The sequence below is a fragment of the Paroedura picta genome, chromosome 8, assembly GCF_049243985.1.
Source record: "Paroedura picta isolate Pp20150507F chromosome 8, Ppicta_v3.0, whole genome shotgun sequence".
In the NCBI taxonomy this organism is placed as follows: domain Eukaryota; kingdom Metazoa; phylum Chordata; class Lepidosauria; order Squamata; family Gekkonidae; genus Paroedura; species Paroedura picta.
This window is the reverse complement of record NC_135376.1, coordinates 53350861-53372510: the sequence shown is the minus strand read 5'-3', so window position 1 is coordinate 53372510 and position 21650 is coordinate 53350861. Positions and strand designations below refer to the sequence as shown.

The window sequence follows — 21650 nt, the reverse complement described above, 5'->3', positions numbered from 1 at the left end:
GACAAGTGCCAGTCCCCTCCTCCAGGAACAAATATATTGTCTCCCCGCTGAGCTCCGGCTCATTTGGCCTGGCACCTGGAAGGTAGTCTCTGTTGCCAAAGCCTGCCACTTGGGAGCAGCTTCTTTTGTCATCGTCATTCTAATTAATGGCTCAGTCGACAATAACGTTTTGTTTTTACCACAGTTTACCCAGGCTGTAAAAAAAAATGCTGTGTTAATTTAAATATATGAAGATTCACATGGGGCTGTCATGGGAATTAAAATGGCTGTTTTTCTTGTTTTGTTGAGGTTTTGCCTAATCCAGGAAAAAATGGTGTTTGTGTGTGTTCTCATTTATAGAGGTATCTGTTTTCCTTCTTGTACCATTTGGGATTGTCTATTGAAAATGGCCTCTGCCTTTTGATAATGCCAAGTGTCGAGAAACATATTTATTATGTCTGCTACAAGAACAGCACAAGCAAGAACCACTCCAGGTTTTTTATCTGTCTTGTGTATGAAAGTGAAATCACACTGCATCTAAGCCATTTTCTATTTAAAAATTAGAGTGAGTGTGTGTTAAATGGCATAGTGTCAGTGTCATGATTCCCTTGGACACTGGCTTTTGTGGGGCTCTGCCTACCAGAAGAGGGAATTCTGCTTTTTTAGATTAATCAAGGAAAGTACAGATTTTGCCCTTTCCTTCTTAGCTTTTTTAGCTTCTTTACACTTATACCCTCATCCCAAAGGCTTCTGGGGAGGTTTATAAATAATAGTTTTAAAATCACATGGATTAGAATATGGTCATTAAAATATAATTCCTGGGTTTTATTTTATGTTTATATGGCATTTAATACCTCAAGATATAAGGCACATCACTAACATTGGTATTCTGTATACTTGCATAAATTAATTTGTTTCTTAAGCCTTTTCTTGCCTTTAATTATTAACTGTTGCCCTGAATACTCGAGTCCATTGTATGATTCAAATAAAGTCTCTTCACTCTTGAAAACATGTCACTCTCAGTATCATATGGAGAAGTATCATATGATATACTGTTGGAGGGCCACCTTTAAAAAAAATCTATCGACAAGGATTCTCACCGCTTATGTGGAACATCCACATAAGGGGTGAGAATTCTTGTCCCCTGCCCCCTCCCTGCTCCCTTCCAAACATTAAGTGTTTCCTGGTGGTAAATGTTACAAAGCAAACTGAAATCAGCCTTTCGTTATAGTTAGTTATGCCAAGAGTTTAAATCCAGAGCTGAAGCTGTAAAACCAATTGATTCAAACTTGGAAAAAATTCGAATGACTCATTGGTTGAACTCTATGAAACACAGTTTCCTACTGTCTACAGTTATAGAATGGTTCGAAGCCAAGTTAATGGGTGTGGGGTGGAAGAACATCTAGCGTAGGCATACAACACAGGTGCTGCCTTGCTTTCCAGACTTCTGATAGCATCCCCTGATTGAGCTATATCTGGAATAATCCATTTGACCTTTAGATGTTTTGGCCTCCAAAGAATTTTGAAGTGTATAATTGGAGTTCCATTACGCTAGACATTTTGACAGCCTGGTCCTATACCCTTGTGTTAATGGCTTCTCAGCAACATAGGCAAAATGTCGCTTTAGAGCTGGCAAAATACTATGGACTAATGATCCACTTGTGTAAGGATCAATAAGGTTAGTCATTCCTGAGCTCTAGATAGCAGGGCCAGCAAATTTTGAACTTGTGCTGTTGTTGCATCCGGTGATGAGCTAAGGAAAATTAGCACCATTTCACCACTTTCTTTGATGAGATGTAAATTATTTTGCTATACATAGATAATACCAGTGGTGGTTTTCATGCTTCAGCCACTCCTTGTCTTATCTAAGCATGGATTTGGGTTGGCATGTAGAAATCATCCTTCTGCAGTTACCGTACAGGATATTTAAATTGTTGGCAGCAATTAGCAGGAATTGGGGTCTCGTTGGAAATTAAGAAGCAGACTTATTTCCATATGGAATATGGCCTTTTACAAAATCTATATAAACTACCACAAATCTAATCTAGAATAGAAAAACACAGCTCTGAGCCAAAAAGGATATCCATATCAGTAATGCCTTGAAAGTCTGTGGAACAGTGTAGAGCCATGGGTTGTGTGTTTATACACTTTTACCTGAATTGTCTTTATATTTTAAAATTTTGTTAAACATTTATTGGATGATATGACCATATATGGTCATGTTGACCTGCCCCCCCATGGCCCCCCCATCACTGGATGGGCCTGGAGGGGATGGAAGGTGAGGGAATCCAAGTGGACATGTTCACAGCTGTGCTTTCCAACCATATTCTGTGCGATCACATCCATTCTGGGATTTCTCAAAGCATAAAGAATGTTTCAGGAGTTTCTCAACAATAAAAAAGGTAAGAAAGGCTGATTTAGTATGTGGTAAAGGTTGCCAATACCCTAAGCAGCCACTGGGTGGTGATTGAGAACTTCAGGTCTGAGGGAGGAGTTATGGGAGAACTATGGGAGAGCCAGTTTGGTGTAGTGGTTAGGAGTGTGGACTTCTAATGTGGCATGCCAGGTTCGATTCTGTACTCCCCCACAAGCAGCCAGCTGGGTGACCTTGGGCTTGCCATGGCACTGATAAAACTGTTCTGACCGAGCAGTGATATCAAGGCTCTCTCAGCCTCACCCACCTCACATGGTGTCTTATGTTGGTAGAGGAAAGGGAAGGTGACTGTAAGCCACTTTGAGCCTCCTTCAGGTAGAGAAAAGCGGCATATAAGAACCAACTCTTCTTCTTCTATATGGAAGGTACACTCTTCTTGGTCAAAGTTATTCTAGGAAGACTGGGGAGCTGTTGTTCATTTCCTAGTTGGGAAATTCATGGAGCTTTGGGGGTGGGGCCTAGGAAGGGAGGAATCTGGGATGCAGAAGAACACAGCAGAGTATAATGCCACAGAGTCTCCCCTCCAAAGCAGCCATATTCTCCAGGGAAACAGATTACTGTAATCTGGGAATTAGTTGTAATTCCATAAGATTGCTAGATTCTACCTGGTGGTTGGCAACCCTAGTTTCTATAGGCTCTGGGTTTTTTGGTGCCCTTTCTTCGTTTTGATGCTACACACTGGGAAAGGTGGGAGGCTGTCTGTTACGCTGAGAAAGAATCACTAGCACAGGAATGACTCAGTTGTTGTGAGTGGATATTTGAACTTGGGTTTCATCAAACTTTGTGTAACCCTGTAACAACCACCCCAGACTGGCTTTGAGTTCTGGTGACTGGTAGATACTTGAGGCAGGTGTTACTGTACTATAGTATATTAAAACATAGTTGAGATATATTATTGTTAGTACTGGACAATGGGCAGCAAAGGTAAAATAGGAGTACAGTTTTGATTCGCCGCTCTTCCTCCACATACGGCCAGCTCGCCACAACACTGATAAAGCTGTTCTGAGTGAGCAGTAATATCAGAGTTCTCTCAGCCTTACCTACCTCGCAGGGTGTCTGTTGTGGGGAGAGGAAAGGGAAGGCGAGTGTAAGCCACTTTGAGACTCCTGGCAGAGAAAAGCGGCATATAAAAACTAACTCTTCTTCAGCATGAGATCCTGAAGAACTGCTGCCAGTCTGAGTAGACTGTACAGATATTGATGGACTAATGGTCTCATTCAGGCAGTTTCATTTGTTTACCGACGGGTACCACTAAAGCTAGGTCTTGGATGCCACAATAAAATAACCTATATCTGTGGATTACAGTGTTAATTTGTGCTCATAAACACACATGATTTTACTGATGCTTGTCAAAAGTCATGCGAGTTCCAATATTTGGGTTTTCAGAGCTACTTGAAGTATTTTCCTATATAGATAACACTTTGGTGGATGAAACAAACTTAAATGGGTTTCTGTGGATGCTGGGCCTGATCTCCTTTATTTTCTCATAAGCTCTTAGGAGTTGGGTCACTGCTCTTTGTTACTTTGTCTGGTTTAATCCCTGCTGCAATAAAAGTGGAATTTGTCATGGTTCACGTACATGACCCTTATGTACTTACTGTTTTCAGGAATAATGAAATTGTAATAAAACAACATAACAGAACCCAGCCAAAGGGTTGGATAAATAAGATGACCTTGCAGCTCAGAAATAGTTGACAGTTTTTCTAAATTAATCCAATCAAGATTACTTTTCGGTATGGATGTTCATAGATGTTCCACAGCAGTTTCATGGGATGTTGTATCTATTTTAGGTAGGGCACTCACAGTATGGCCAATTTCTGAAAGCAAGCTGTGTTTGTTTCAGTACTCTGTTCAGTGACAGGTATTAGCAGGTGAATATCTTTTGGGCAACAAGTCAATATTGTCTTTACTATGCCAATGTACTCGTGCTTATTTCATTGATCTCTACGGCAGCCGGAGTGGTGAGCCATTTTAAATTCAGTTTTGTTGTTGTTAAAAAGATCTTCAGTATAGGGACAGCTATGTATGAAGTGACTGACCTTGCCCGATCTGAGGCTTGAGCCCGTTTTTCATTTCATTGTGCTCCGTGTAGCAACTTGCAGGTGGGGACTGGAAATCTCCTTGAGTTACAGCTGACCTCCAGGTAATGTAGATTAGTTCTTCTGGAGAAAATGGCTGCTTTGGAGGGCAAACTTTATGGCAGGAGTAACCAAACTGAGGCTCTCAAGATGTCCATGGTCTGTCATGATAATTGTAGCATGGCATTATACACTACTGGTGCCCCTCCCCTCCTCCAATCCTGCCCTTCCCAGGCTCCATCCCTGAATCTCCAAATAGTTCCCACTCTGACAGTCCTACTTGAGAGGAGGTACATATATAGCAGCTAATTTTCATCCATTTCCCGCTGTCTATCTCAAACCTGCTTTGGTTTCTTCATATGAAAATCTGTATCATAGTTCCTCACCTTGGTTTTGAAAACAAAGTACATACTTTCCAGTAAAACAAACAAACTTCCTAGAAATGAGGCTTTCTTCAGGGAACAACTCAAAGTCAAATGTTTTTTCTTTTCCCAAACTAGAACACATTGTTACTTGAAACACTCAATTGACTGATAAACATAGTGCTAAAAACAAAATTACCGTAGGTGCCTTGTGCACAAGGGCAGTAATATATGAAGCAGTCCTTGACTTGGCACTAAACAGTAAGAACAGTTCTGCCTTGATTGGCCATTCTACATGTGGCTATTTCAGATCGGGTATTTTGCTGTTTAGGAGGCAATCAGGTTTGGTATTTATAGATGCTGGCCAGAAACACAAATGTAGGGAAGCTAGTCTGATTCACACATAGCCCCAAGTGCATAGGCTATCTATATTTTGAGGGGTAGGGTCACATTTTGAACTTATGTACTCTCCTTGCTATATCCAACTGTGATCAAAATATTCATCACGGAGGCAGAACTGTTTCTTTAAAGGTTGATTATTCCTTTATTATGCCTGTGCATCTATGTTCTGCACACACATGTATGCATTTAAAATGTACAAAATGAAAATGTGCAGTGTTAAACCCTTCCCCCTCCCTGCAACTTTTACTGATCACCACTTTCTCCACCCTCCCACCAGCTGCAAGGATTATATCTAACATTGCAGCCAGCTTGGAGGAGACCTGACCATAGGAGACTAACTCATGTTGGAAAGGCATGGTAGGTAGAAGGAGGATCAACATCAACATCATATGCTTGTTCATTTCCTCTAAGCTTTACATTGCATCTTTGCCACCATCTCACCCTCGGAATAGGTCTGCCACCACTACATACAAGTTGACACAGCCTTTGCATGTGTGCCTTGTTCACGTCCCCAAAGAAATGTGTTAGCTCATCTCTAATACTTTTTGGGGGGTCCTTTCCCATGTTTCCCATGGCATCCGGCCCTCTCAATTCATGGCAAATAGATGGGGAAGAAATGGAGATAGTGACAGATTTTATTTTCCTGGGCTCCAAGATCACTGCAGATGGGGACTGCAGCAAAGAAATTAAAAGACGCTTGCTCCTGGGGAGGAAAGCTATGGCAAATCTAGACAGCATCCTAAAAAGCAGAGACATCACCCTGCCAACAAAAGTGCGTTTAGTCAAGGCTATGGTATTCCCAGTTGCAATGTATGGCTGCGAAAGTTGGACCATAAGGAAGGCCGAGCGTCAAAGAATTGAGGCTTTTGAACTCTGGTGCTGGAGAAGACTCTTGCGAGTCCCTTGGACTGCAAGGCGAACAAACCGGTCAGTCCTAGAGGAGATCAACCCTGACTGCTCTTTAGAAGGCCAGATCCTGAAGATGAAACTCAAATACTTTGGCCACCTCATGAGAAGGAAGAACTCCCTGGAGAAGAGCCTAATGCTGGGAGCGATCGAGGGCAAAAGAAGGGGACGACAGAGAATGAGGTGGCTGGATGGAGTCACTGAAGCAGTAGGTGCAAACTTAAATGGACTCCGGGGAATGGTGGAGGACAGGAAGGCCTGGAGGATCATTGTCCATGGGGTCGCGATGGGTCGGACACGACTTCGCACATAACAACAACAACAACTTCCCATGTTGGCTCTCTCATAGGCCCACTAAGGCTTTTCTGCATTTGTATTTTCCTCACTTGTGTGCTCCTGTTAATTTGGGGCATTTTTTTGTCCCGCACATGTTTTGCCCCCTAGTAGTTAATTCAACATTATACTACTTTATGTCTGATGTATCTCCCTACAGGTTTGAACTGGAGATTTTAAGGCCAGAAATAAAGCAAAGTAGTATCAAATTGCCATTAGAGGGAACAAAACATGTGGCACAGATAAATACCTTGAAGCAACAGGAACACCTCAAGGAGGAAAATTAAAATACAGAAAAGCCCTAAGAAAAACATCTGCCTGTTAGTTTTGCAGGGTTTGTTTTGTATGAACATGGATCTTACATTTTTCTCCCCCCCCCCCCCCCGCTCTTTCCATATATGTTAGTAGGTGGCACAGTTCCACTGGAATTCAAGTAGTGCTGTTTCTTCTTTTGTCTTTAATGAGGACTTCATGATGACTTAGCTTATTGACTAAATCCCAACTTGTGTTCGATTCAGAGATGGACTTAGGAACTGGTATTGGCTTGAGGTATTCCTGAGTCAAACTGGGCTTGATTAAAATAGCAACTTTGTTCCATCTTCCAGCATTTGACCTGTAGAAAATGAAGGCACAGAGGCAACCTGGGCTCCAGTAAGCTTTCATTGACATTGACAGACAACTGATGTCCAGCTGTTGGATTAGTTACCATCTGGTAGATCTGTTTTCATTTTGGAAATAAAATTCCTGGCCTATTCCATGAACATAAAAGCACTTTCCTTTTCAGAAAGTGCCATCAAAAAGAGGTCAGCAGAAGTATGGGCTAGTTACTTTACTGGCCAGTCTTTGAATAAATCCGGTGACTGGAGTTGTGAACTGGCAAGACTGATCTTTCTACAAATCCAAACAAAGGCCCCAAGGAGTTCTTGTAGCTCTAAGTAACAGATTCCCTCAGTGGCTCTTGCTAGGCAACCACAGTATTCCAAGGTTTGTTCTATCAGTAAAAGGGCGGGGAGAGGTAAAGCCCTCTCCAGTCCTATTTTGGCCTTTGAGGAAAGAATCATTCTAGTCAGGCCTGACAAGGGTTGCCAGCTTCAAGTTGGGAAATTCCTGGAGATTTTGTGGTGGAGTCTGAGAAGAACAGGACTTGGGGAGTGGAGTGCTCAGCCAGATAAGCAGCCATTTTCTCAACAGGGGTAGATCTCTGTCATCTGGAATTCAGTTGTAATTGTGGGAGGCTGGCAACTCTATGCCTGGCAGCAGGAAAATGGGAAAGGCTATAGGGGCTTCCAGAAAAGGAAAAAAAGAAAACAGTGGGAGAGGGGGAAATAAAGCACTTCCTCCAAGCCTATATGGGGTCCTGCTCGCATATGCAATTAGCCATGCATGTCTCCCATTTGTGGATAACTAAATCTGCAGATCAGGTCCACACAAAGCCTAAGAGGATTTTTCTGCAAAGTCATGGCATTCCACATGTTTGCAGAAAAATCTAAAAAAACAAAAATACACTAGGGGCATTCAGATCTCCCAAAAAAATAAAGTATGGCTCTCTGCACACATGCAAGTGCAGGGAATTGTGCTAGGTCCAATGGTGGCAGCACAATAGCACAATCCAGGACTGAATCTACACTTCCTTTGTTTATTACGTTGTGGATCACGCTGAATCCAGATCGATTTGAACTCAAGTCTTCCACTATTCCCCCCCCCTCCATTGAAACATAAAAGTTTTCTGCATGTGGTTAGGGATGTTCAGAAGGGGAGGGGGAGCCAAGTGCAGCAGGAGCCTCCTTCTTTTCTTGAAAGCAGGGGGGGGGGAGAGGATTGGAGACAGCAGAGGAAGGAGAAAAAAAACAAGAGGCAAATCTCTACAGTGAGAATATGATTCTAGCCTTGCCTTGATATACAGAATGCTTAAATTGAATTTCCAATATGGCAGTCTTCATGCTTGCATTAGAGGCCACCAAGCATATGATCTGGCAGTGATAAAACATGCAATAGGATGGTAGTACCATGTGCTTGTTCTGATTATAATTGTTTGGTGGTAGTGTTAATTCCATTCTGATTCTGTTCTGCTTTGCTCCTCTGTTCTGCCATTTGGGACTTTGATTCAGGGCTTCTGTGACTTTATTTGACTCAGGGCCTGTTTTCAGTGTTGAGGTTTGACCCCCAAATTGGAAATGGTAATACTGAAGAGAGTATAGTTCTTGCTGCACATCTGGAATAAGAAGAAAGTTTCCTGCTCAGTGTGGCTTAGATTTCCATGCAGATGTTACCCATAGAATTTCTCACATTGGAATGAAACACTTCTGACTGTTCAGCCCTTCTATTCATCTTTATTTTCCTTTTTGTTTTCCCCTCCAGCAACATTGAGTAACTCCAGGTCCTCAGCAATTCTGTTCAGCTTAATTTCCCAATCTATTAAGTGGGCTGATTTCACTTACTTGCCTAAGGAAGAGAGTGTGCATATGTGTTCACATGTGCATAAAACAGAGATCAAGTTTATAAGTATTAATTAAGTAACAAGCGCTAAATTATTTTGGTAATTAAAGGAAAGTCACAGCTGGAAATACAGAATGAAAGGTAGAAGGCAGAAGCATGCAACTTCCAAAAACTTAAATATTTAGGGCAAGTTCTTTAGGAAGGAGAATAGTGTGGACAGAAAACCAAATTTCAAATGTTGGACATTATGTACTTGTGTAAAATTTCAGGTAGTTAGCGAGACAGACAAATGCAGCATGGATGTTTGCTGTGGATTTTTGCAGAGTGAATTTAGCATTCATTCCTCACATTTTAAAAATTGATTCACACAACATAAATGTAGGTCCTCGGGAGAGTCACCATGTGCCAGTATGGCAAATAGTAAAGTTTCTGTGTAAAACAGACTCACATGAATTCTAGATAATGTGGAGCATATGGAAGGTGGATCTACTGTTACTTGACATAAAAAGGAGGTTGTATAAGGCAACCAGTTGGGCAGGTATTACCAGTTTCCTGGTAAGAAGGGGCAAGGAAAGGACATGAAACATCCTGAGTCTGTACATGTAAAGAACAAAACTTTCAGAATTACAGTTGGGACTAAACCTAGTTGGCCAAGTGCTGCTAATACTTCTCATTCTTCTCATAAATCCAGTGGCCTTTGTTATGGCACACCTTGTTGGTGTTGGCATAGCCCAGTGCATGTCATGTCCCAGTTTAGCCATCTCCATGGCTTCTAGGATCCCTGTTGACGGTTTTGCAGATTAACTCTTTAGCTTCAGGCAAACTGACTGGGATTATTTATTTATTTGTTTGTTTATTTGTTTATGAAATTTCCTACATTGCCTCGTCCCAGTTTTCCCTCAAAGCTGCTTTAAATAAAATCACCACAAAACAAGCCTGGGACTTCAAAAGCAGCAAAAGAGACATCAGGACAGCAACATAGCATAACATTCGTAGAAAGATAAACACCCCTTTGTTAATAGCCTGGGTAAAAAGAGATACTTTGGCCTGGTACTTAAAAGACAGTATGGTAGACAGCAAACAAGCCACAAGGAGGAGGGCATTCCAAAGCAGAGGTAGCATCAATGGAAATGCCTGGCCTTTCACTGCTACCTGCCTCACCTCTGGAGAGGGGAAGCACAGAGAGTGGGAGTTGGAATGCAGACCTGAACTGGTGGGCTGGACTAGAAGATTGAAACCTGACAATAGCTGCTTTAAGTCAGCTCAGAGGTATCAGAAATGGCCTGAAGTGGTCTTGAAATTCAAGGAGTAACAGTAATTTATCTCCTGGAATTTCAGGAGGAGAACAGAAGAAGTATGCCCTGGGTGTCAGCTGTTCTGCAGTGCATTGTTCCTTTAAACAGCCAGTGTTTTCTATCAGGAGACCTGGCCTCATGGCCTCCCAATACAGGCCTACTGCCACTTAAAATAAGGTCTCTTCAAATATTAAAGGTACACTATGTTGCCAACCAGCTTGGAAGCGCCAAAGGCAGAGGTCTACTGGCCATTATTTCCTATGGGCAGTAGACCTGCCCCCCTACCACCCACAACAATCCTATAAAGTTTGAAGGGCACGTGCACTGCCAGACAGCCGCTTGCCTAGGGCAGGCTCTCCTTTTTGCCTCCTTGCTGTCTAGAGGTGGGGAGAGGAATGGGGCAAAAATAATGGTCCTGAAATTATGGAATCTGACTGTGTACCACAAACAGAATTCCAAACCACTAGCAACACTCTCTAAAATTCAAGATATCAAAAAGCATGTTCTCCCCAAAGCCTTGAAACAAAATTGATATGAAATTTTTTCAAGCACATACCGCTTGGCTTAGCAGTAGGAGAGACTACGTTCAGTTACTCTGTCCCCAAGGTGTTTGCGCACTTTGAATCTTATATTTATAGAAAGATCATTGAAAACAGAGAATTGCCTACCTACAAAGACATGGCTGATGTGGGCTTCTCAAGACTAAGAGTTCGACACCCAGCAATAAGATCTGCACAAATCCTGCAATCACAAAATTTCAGTCTAGGGAATGAATGACTGCAAATTTGAAGACTATCCATTCCACCAGATATCCATAACCTGATAAATATCATTGAGATGCCTGCATATGGGTGCCAGGTCCATCAGGCCAGTGGTGGAAATTTACTGGGAGTAGGGAGGGAAGAAGCAAGAAGTAAATGTGATATCCCTGAATCACCCAGAAGTGACATGTGGGCATCATTGGTGATACTCTGATTTGTGGCAAAACCTCTGTGGTAGATTTAGCTTCTTACTATAGAGTTTTGCCCCAATATCAGAATGTCATTTTCCTGGCAGGTGGAAATAGATAATTGGAAGAGCAGAGGGTGGAAACCGGGTGAAGAAATCCCCCTTCCTCTTGCTCTGTTGTGAAGCTCTGAGCTGGGACTCTTGCTCAACTAAAAGCAGCTCTGGATAGTGAGATGGCTTTGGACTCAGAACTGACCCCAGTGGAATTTAACACTGACTTTAAGAATCGTACCACTTCCCATTTGGCTGCTGTAGTCCTTGTACTGCCATGAATTTACTCCTGCATCATCCTGGTATAGTAATGAAACTGAAGAGGAATATTAGCAGGCAGCTCTCTTAAGGTGACATCCTCACAACTCAAGTATGTGAAGAGACATTTCTGTGGCAACAAATGTTTCATTTCATTTTTTCGAATTCCAAGGTATTGCTTTGGAATGTCTCCTGGTGTTGAGAAGGCCCTGTGCTGTTCACATATCAAAATGATAAGATCCCTGTCCAAATATTGTTAGTAGCACCCACTAAAGTCAATATATTAATGCACCCACTAAAGTGAATTTATTAATGCATATGTGCCACAAAATCAGAAGTGCCCTGGAGTGGGAGGATCAGCCAACGCACCCCTTTGCTGGGCTGTGGGATGCTTTCATGTTTTCTCATGCTTCCCCAGTATTAGGGCACAAATCCTGCCAGCAACAGCCACCTTCCTAACCTTTCAGAGTTTCAGAGAGGAAGGGTTTTATCAGCACCGGATTGGTTCCTGTTTTCTGTCCAAAATGGACATGGGCCAATCCTGACTCCTTAATTTCTTCAGAACTCTAATTACCACACACTTATAGTAGAAAATCCTCTATTAACCCAAACCACAAATGCTACCCTGATGGAGTAGTAGGGCCATATGAACAGAGAACACAACAAAATGGGGAAATTTATAATAAGCAGGTAGTTCATTACAACTGTGGAGAGACACATAGGGCCACCTGTGTGCTTTGGTTTTAAGGCTAAGCAATAATAATTGATACATGTAACACTTTACAGATAGGCTCATGCTCTCTCTTATTCCCCCATCCTAGATTCACTGTTTGTGTGCACTGTTTCACTGGAGAGTTCATAACTGCCAGCCATGTTGTATGGTGGCTGACACAATTGTGAATGTAGGCATAGCCTGAATAGGTTTGATAGGGCAGGAAAGACACTCATCTTCACACGTTCATTCTGCCTCTCACTGCCAGAAATGGGGCTGTGATCAGTGAGTGGATTAGTGATGAGATGTAGTCTGGTATGTTTGTGTACATTTTGCACATATGCATTTGTAGTGCTGTGGCATAGTCTTATAGAGCAGGGGTAGTCAACCTGTGGTTCTCCAGATGTTCATGGACTACAATTTTCATGATCCCCTGCCAGTGTTTGCTGGGAGGAGCTCTTGGGAATTGCAGTCGATGAACATCTGGAGGACCACAGGCTGACTACCCCTGTTGTAGAGATTGCTGTAGTCAATGGATTTAGATCAAAATCTTGACCAAACATTCAGGATTCCCCTTGCCTAATTTGAGGGAACTTCTTTATTAGCAATGTGCCTTATGTCACTAATTTGTTCATCTGTCTTTGGAGATTGTTTGTCTGCAAGCTGGCAAATGTTAACTGCTTGCAAAGGTGCACCACACCAACAGGCAGTATGACTAAGTGGATTTGTAAAAGGGAAATCCTTGCTATTTGTTTCACTGTTACTTGGGGCTGCTGGCACGCCCAGCTTCACATGGCCACTCCTCCAAGAGCTGAGAAGCTTGAGAGGGAGTGTGAGAGGGAAAGAGCCAGAGGGAAAACAGCCTCTCCAAAGGAATAGTCGTTTCTTCCTCGTACCTTGAGAAGTTGTAGATTTCCCTGGACTCTGGAGACAGTTGTTGCTGGAGAATAGAAATGGCATTACAAATACACCCCAGCTCTGGAAGCAGCCAAGGTCTGTTGTGAGCCAACCCTGCTATTTAAACGTGTCTCAGTAATGTATAGTTTAAACAGTGGACAGGATGTGTTGGTGTTTTTTTTAATTTTATTCAAGCAGGAAACAGATTAGGAAAATTCTGTTGGACTGAACGAGGCATATGTCTGATTGGAGTTATGCTTGTAATATGACTTCAGTTTGGCTGTCCAAGTACAAAGTGTTCTTGTTTTGAAATGTGAATCTGGTTTGTATTACGTTATGGACTCAGCATCAGGAAGGAAGGCACTTAAGTCAGTGATTGTTAAGTTACTCCCAGTACTTGATGTGTCCTCTGATCCATATCTTCTTGCAGTTGTTAAGTGACTAAAAGAGACAGCAGATGACATGATGCATTTTGTTTTGAATTGCCTGCTGTTGTTGAAAAAAATGTATACATTCTCAATGCTAATCTGTGAGCTGACCAAAATACATTTGCATAAGTACCTTAATCTGACCTTTTATATAAGCAAAACATTTTACAGTGTTACCTAGCAATGAATTATAGCCTATACATTAAGCTAAAGAGGAGGGGGATTATTCTCTACTTTCTACAAATGTAGCTGTGTTAGAAACTTCTTTTTAGGGTAAGAATGGAAAGATCAGAAATGGAATGAATATTTCCAGATATAGGGATATACTGGTTCTTGCCTATAGTAACATCTTTCTACCAAATAGTTTTAGATAGATTTTGTAGATTGGTAACTGGCAGGTTGTAAATTTGTAAACAGGTGCTTCTAACCTGCTCCCTTTCTCCCTTTAGCACAGAGATCAAGCATATTACTCATTCATTTATGCATGGCATGGAATGATTTCAAGTATTTACTTGTTAATGATACACCTACTATGATCACTTTATAAGTTGCAAAAGAAAGCTAGTTTGCAAAGAGGTTTTGTCTTAAGATGTAATCTAGATAACTTCTTCAACAGTAGCATTAGTGTAATGAGGAAAAAACTAATTTTCCCACAGATCTGCCTAAAAGCATTCTTCCAGATGCTGTCATTTGATCTATGCAAATTAGATGTGTTATACCCTTCATGTCATAGTCTTTGGTGAATAGAATGTGATTCTCTTGGTTTGGCCTCCTGGGTGGAGTCTAGTGACTTTGTTGCCCTAGAGGCATCTTTGGTATGGTGTGCTTTTCTTACTTGTATGTTCCTCATGTGTCACATTCTAGTCTGAGTCAATGCAGTGGGAGGAGTGGGATTTCAATTTCACGATGGTAAAAAACACCTGGTGTTCCGAGTTGCCTTGGGCAGCTCTCTCTTATATTATGGATGGAATAAAGCTTTAACTTAGGGTGGTTGACCTGTGATGAAATTCATCTCCAGTTGCATACCATTCTTTGGTCAGAGAGCCAGTTTGTTGTAGTGGTTGGGAGTGTGAACTTCTAATCTGGCATGCCAGGTTCGATTCTGTGCTCCCCCACATGCAACCAGCTGGGTGACCTTGGGCTCGCCACGGCACTGATAAGAGTGTTCTGACTGAGCAGTGATATCAGGGCTCTCTCAGCCTCACCCACCCCACAGGGTGTCTGTTGTGGGGAGAGGAATGGGAAGGCGACTGTAAGCCGCTTTGAGCCTCCTTCGCGTAGGGAAAAGCGGCATATAAGAACCAACTCTTCTTCTTCTTCTTCTTCTTCTTCTTCTTCTTCTTCTTCTTCTTCTTCTTCTTCTTCTTCTTCTTCTTCTTCTTCTTCTTCTTCTTCTTCTTCTTCTTCTTCTTCTTCTTCTTCTTCTTCTTCTTCTTCTTCTTCTTCTTCTTCTTCTTCTTCTTCTTCTTCTTCTTCTTCTTCTTCTTCTTCTTCTTCTTCTTCTTCTTCTTCTTCTTCTTCTTCTTCTTCTTCTTCTTCTTCTTCTTCTTCTTCTTCTTCTTCTTCTTCTTCTTCTTCTTCTTCTTCTTCATAGAAAACTGCCTCTTTTAGATTATTGTCCCCTATATGTCCCAAAATGCAACTGCTCACCTCTTGTCTTTGTGTTGGTGTTGATCTATAAAGAAAAACAGTTGGGGTATAAAACAAATCCAGGGAAATCAATTGATTATGCAGTTGGGGTAGACTATCTTTTAAACCCTAGACATTATCACTGTTTCCCAGTGCAGTGCAAATGCCCCATGGGTTCTTCAAGAAAACACTGATCCATGAATTGCTTTGTTCCATTATGCAATTTAAACCTTCTTTGTTCCAACTTACCTTGGTGAAATGGGAGCCAGCCATCCTTTCGCAAAAGAAAAAGTTTAGGAGTCCACCTGTGTGGAGAGGACACATGTCACTGTAGTTTCATTCAAATTTAGATTTTAAAAATAACTCTGTGTTCAACTTGGAGCACCCAAATGGTATGAAGAAATTAAAGAGTGGGCTGGATTTTTTTTTTAAAATAGCCATTTATTTACTATTACTGCCTTGTGTAACATGGACGTACAATTTGTGTATTTAGACTCTCTTGTGTTGAAAGTATCAGTATATGCAAAATGAAACATTCACGTATGGCAATGCAGGAGCGTATAAACTCTTCTAGCACAAACCACCTCTCATGCAGTATAAGAAGGGGTACAAACTTCAAAGCCCAGTGACTTCAAGGAATTGTTTGGAGACTTGATGAAAATATGCTGGGGTATTCATTTTATAGGCTACACTATTTGTTTGTTTTGTTTGTTTATTTCATTTCATTTCATTTATACACCGCCCTCCAAAAAGGCTCAGGGCGGTTTAGATAGAACTGAGAACTATACAAAGAACCATATATATAAATAATTGTAACATTAATAATATTAATAAGATACTATCTTAGTATCTGTGGGGACTGCTCACTTTGAAATGTCCTGCACATACTCTGGTTTCTCTTCAGATCGCATAAAGAATGAGAACCCTTTGCTGTCTCAGTTTTGTCATGCTCCTCATGTGGGGAGATTTTGATATGGTACCAAGTTTAAATAAGTGATTTTCCCATGAGCATTCTAACATGAGGTATGGAAGTAGATAGGATTGGGCGATTCAGATATAAGAACATCAGAACACACAGGCCAATTCTGCACAGGTGTAAAAGGCCGAGAGCAAGCCCAGATGGAAGTGAGGCTAATTCTCACTTCCATATAATGCTGATGCTGGGCCAGCCCTCTTCTGGACCTGACCCAGATTGGGCCCTCATTTGTCCCACCAGAAGGGACCACAGAGGAATCCACAATGCCTTTTTTAAAACAGGGGCTAACAGGGTCTGTCCAGCAGGAAGCCCTTGTGGACAGGGAAGAGGGGGGCCTTCCAGGCTGGGCTCCTCCCCATCCTGTGGTGGCCCAGAGGGGGCAAACAATGCCCTGGTCGACTTTGCAGCCATGGGGCAGACCAGAGCACCGCATCAGCAGCAGCTCAGCATGACTGCTGCCATGCAGAATCAGCCACAGTGACCAAAACCCAAGTACCATCAGGAGGTCCACCAGCAGGGCCCGAATTCCAACAGCCCTCCCACTGTTGTGTCCCCCCAAAACACCAAGAATACAGATCATCATTGCCAGAGGCATAGTGTTCCATCTATACCTTGTGGCTCCATTTGTTTATTCAATCCGCTCTTGAAGCTGTCTATGCCTGTAGCTGCCACCACTTCCTGTGGCTGTGAATTCCACATGTTAATTACTCTTTGGCCTTTTATCTGTTCTAAGCCTACTGCTCTTTAATTTCATTGAGTACTCATGAAATTTAATTTCATTGAGTACTCTTACATTGTATTGTAAGAAGGGAGAAAAATACTTCTTTACCTTCTCTATCCCATTCTTAATTTTGTAAACCTCTATCATGTCACCCCAATAATAGTTTCTCCAAGCTCTTTACAATTTTTTCATGGGAAAGGTGTTTCTCCTTAACAATTTTAGTTGTCCTTTTCTGCTCCTTTTCCAATGCTATAATAGCTGTTTTGAGGTGCATGACTATAACTGTACACAATATTCCAAATGAGGCCACACCATAGATTTATTCAGGGGCATTATGATACTGGCTGATTTGTGTTCCGTTCCCTTCCTAATAATCCACAGCATAACATTGGCCTTTTTTATTGCAATTGTACATTGAGTTGACATTTTCAGTGGGTTATCTACCAGAACTCCAAGATCTCTCTCCTGGTCAGCTACTGCCACTTCAGACTCCATCAAGGTGTATTTATAGTTAGGATTTTTTTGCTTCAATGTGCATTACTTTGTACTTGCCAACGTTAAACCTAATTTGCCAGGTTTATGCCCTCTCGCACAGTTTTGACAAATCCCTCTGAAATGACTCATAGTCCTCCCTAGTTCTCACCACCCTGAACAACGTAGTGTCATCTGCAAACTTAACCATTTCACTGCTTACTCCCACGTCCAAAAACACTGGGCCTAGTATCAAGTCCTGCAGTATCCCACTGCTTACCACCTTCTGCTGTGAAAACCTTCTATTAATATTCACTCTCTGTTTCCTGTTAATTAACAAGTTTTTAATCTACAAAAGGACCTGTCTTTTTATCCCCTGACTGCTGAGTTGACTTAAGAGACTTTAATGAGGAATTTCACCAAAAGCTTTCTGGAAGTGTAAGTGAATGACACCTGTTTGGTAACCCTTGTCTACATGTTTGTTCACCCCATCAAAGAACTCTAAATGTTTAGTGAAACAAGATCACTCTAGCTCCAGTCCTTTCCTCCTTATCCTTCTGATATAACTTATATCCAGGAATCACTGTATCCCTCTGATTATCCTCATCCCAACAAATGTCTGAAATGCCAATAATGTCTGTGTTTTTTTCTGGCACTAAGCATTCCAGCTCCATTTTACCCTGAACACTTCTAACTTTTGCATATAGATAGCTGTAATTCCCCAGATATGTTAGGCCTACAACCTTTCTCCAATGGCCTCTATACCTTGTCAGGCACTTAATATTGTCTGTCATTCTCTCAGTGGCCAGTCCTAATCTATCTCCCTCTAGAACAGTAATAGCTACCCTTCATCTCTTAGAAATGAATCCCAAATCAGAGACACTTAATTTCCTGTTGGCTTTCCCCAAGATTTAGTTTGAAACTGCTCTGCCAACTTTTTGATTTTAATCACTAGCAGTCTGGTTCCTTCTCAGGACAAGTGGAGGCGGTCTCATTTTTAGAGATAATGCTTAGTCTAAAAAGCATCCCAGTGCTTCACAACCTTAAATCCTTCCTCCCAACGTCAGCATCTCATCTATGCATTGTGACTCCTAATTTGCACCTGACTAGCTGGCCTTGTGCATGGAACAAGCAGCTCTTCTGAGAAGGTTACCTTGGAGGTCCTGGCTTTGAGTCTTCTGCATAGCAGCCTAAATTTTCCCTTCAGGACACAGAGCTACATTTCCCCACATCGTTGGTGCCAACATGTATGCCACAGTTTCTAAGAAAGATTGTCACACAAAGACCGTTTATGCACTGGGAACTTCACTGCCCCAGCTTCCATGCAGGAACACAAATTGGGGGCGGATGAGGTACACCGGGCATAATGCTTTCCCATGTGAGTGCAGGAAGAGGTGGGGCAACCTGCCATTACTAAAGCTTCAGCCTGCAGCCCAACATGAAACCTCCAGTGCATAAATAGTCAAAGGGGTATTATTTTATCCTTTGAAATTTCTTTATTTAGTTTTGTGATAAAGTATTTTGGGAGTGAGACTGAAATGGCATAATCTGCATCCTGTCAAAGTTGGCAGGGAAAAATGTCATTGTGTTAACTCTCAAACTGCCCTTTTGTATCTCTAAGCTTTCTTTTAACCAAACATTAGTAATAGAATTATGGTGGTTAAAGAGTAACAAAAAGATGGAAGCGTTCTATTTTTTTCAATAGAAGTAGGGAGTTCATCAGTTTTGATGATCATGATAGTTTTTCAGATTATCTGTTTGAGATTAATGCATCTAGGGGAAAGAGGATGAATATAGTCAGTTGCCACATATCACAATGGAAGGAAGTACTTTTTATACACGCCCACCCACAACATTCCTTGCTGTTGGCAAAGCAATGCTGGTTAAGCAGTGCCTTTTAGGAAGCTGGTTCAGTTTCTAAGAAACTGAGTTTTTCCCCTTGAAACGCATTGGCCTCTAGAAGTGCAGTCTTAAGCACCACATCCTTCTAAGTTTGACAAGTGTAACTCTGCTTTGGATGCCACTGAAACATAGGATATGCCTGTGCTGATTCTTGTATAAGTGGTCTATGGGATTGGGTTGTCCATCTAACTTTGTCATTCAGAAAACGAATTGCATTTATTATATGAACTACTTGTGCTAAATGCAATCAAATGTGAATGCTTATTTTTCCTGGTGTGCAGTTTGGGACAGTTCTCTCTGTCTCTCTCTCCCTTCATCGCAGCAGGAGCGGCTATCTCTGTGTCTCTATCTGCAGCTTGGGGCAGCTCTCTCTGTGTCTCTCTCTGCCTCCCTCGCAGCAGGCGTGATAGGGAGGGAATGGGGGCTTGTGTTCGGGCAGGGCTATGTGTGTCTCTTTCTGTGTCTGGCGTGTCTGAGAGGAACGTGGCTAGCGTCCAGGGAAGGAGGGCGGGAGCATTGCTGGCTGCACCCTGATTGGCCCTATTCCAAATCAGACAGCCGGACACGTTCCACCCCCTGTTCCACGTTCCACAAATATATAGAGGAACGATGAATAAGGATAATGACTGGTATGTTTCATCACTGCAGAATTCCTGACCTCTGTTTTCTTTGCAAATGAAAGTAATACACAGAGATAAGGTTTGAATCTCAAAAAGTACAACATTAATTTATCAACTTCATAAAAACAAAGCAAGTTGCTGAGATCAAAATAAATGAGACCGTCTGAGAAATAATCTATTTACTCTTTTGTACGACTTTAGCCTTAATAACTTGAGTCCACTGATTGGCTTTCAATGTGGGGAAAACTTTTTTCTTGTCCTGGTGCTTCCAGAGATATGAGCCAAAATATGCAGGGAATCTTTTGTCTAATTGTTCAGTGAGAAACAGCCCCAATCCAGTCTGTTTGGGAATTCATGGTTGATTGATGTTTAAGGGAGATGGACATGTCCTGCTTCCCCCACCCTATTGCTTCTACTAAGAAATACGCTGAAAAATGCATTATTTCTAAGCCCACTTTCTTGTCAGTCTGTCAGAAACTATGAAGCTATGAACTATTACTACAACCACAGAGCTAATCTCTCTCTCTCTCTCTCTCTCTCTCCCCCCCCCCCTCCCTCCGGCATGAGCTACCTTTAAATGCCTATCTGCCACCTCCCTCACCCTTCTCTTCTCTTTTATGATGTAGGATCAGAGGGTGCCACAGAAAACTTTGAATACTCTTATCACAGAATGTTTAGGTTCACTGTGAGGTTTGCCCCTGACCTTTTGGTGGATTTGGATGTATTCCTGAGTGCTTCCTGTCAACATCACTAGAGCTCCAGCTAAAGCAAAAATCTCACTTTGGAGTACAGAGATTATTTGGGCAATTTGACATGCTTGTTACATTTTCTCTTAGTCCCTAACTACCGTTGTTCAGTTCTTAGGCCCTAGAAAGAGGATGATGCTGATCGCTGATGAATACCCACATTGTTGTCTATCAGCAAATGAAACAGGAGTCCAGTGGTACCTTTAAGTCTAACAAATTTGTTTCAGTAAAAGGCTTCATAAATCAGCATACAACAAAGTGAGCTTTGACTCAAGTTCATATTGGAATAAATTTGATGAGTCTCTGCCTAAGTGTATACTCCTGGTCAATCCAATCCCTGGCTAAATAAAATAGCTGTGTCTTGTGGCTACCAGCATTTCTGGTACAGGAGATCTACTTCTGTCTGCGCAGAAAAAGCTGCAGTGATTTCTTCTGTGTAGTGACAGAAAAAGGACAATAAATATGTAAGAATAACTTCCTTTCAGTTCACTGACACTGGGATGAGAAATAGCTGCATTCACTTTCATGTATTGTTTTTTCTCTAGTAACAAGATAGTTTGATTTATTTTCAGAGACTTCAGGTGGTATAAACATGTGCAATCTTTCTTTTGAGCGTGAAATGCCTGCCCTTGTTTTTTACTTTTCATGAAAAGAACAGAAGGAAACAATCCTGGGGGATCATTTCTCATGTGTCAGTGGGATGACTTTGTGAGGTAAAATAATGCAGATATTTGGCATCAGTGCAAAGACGGCTGCAGAGACAATCTTGACTGTCTTTGTCATTTGATTCCATATGAAAATATGCACAACGTATGCTTGGAGCATAAGGGTTTAACTGATGATTGCTGTACTAGTCTGGGTTTATTTTAAACAATTGCCTTTGGAAAAAGCCGTATTCGGTATTCTCAGTAGGAAAGAGGCCTTTTTTGCTTCTTTGTCCCAATAGCCTTTGCTATGTCTTGAAATGTGTTTTGTGCCCAGCACTCTTCAACCCATTATCAAGCATTCCCATTTTGAGACTGTACAGCTGTGATTTCTCCAGAGTTTTATGTACCAAAACAATCTT

General features: G+C 41.8%; 1 protein-coding gene across 2 annotated transcripts in view; it reads left to right on the top strand.

Moving 5' to 3' along the window:
• ABLIM1 (actin binding LIM protein 1) overlaps nt 1-21650 on the top strand; it is a 233755-nt gene that overhangs the window by 34404 nt on the left and 177701 nt on the right. Inside the window, exon 1 of one of the 2 annotated variants that reach the window (XM_077349853.1) lies at nt 13021-13187. The exons of the other annotated variant lie outside the window; for it this stretch is intronic. Coding sequence (XP_077205968.1) covers nt 13148-13187 — 40 coding nt within the window. The 5' untranslated portion in view covers nt 13021-13147. Of the gene's footprint in view, nt 1-13020; nt 13188-21650 lie in introns of those variants that run through there. 2 annotated transcript variants of the gene reach the window in all.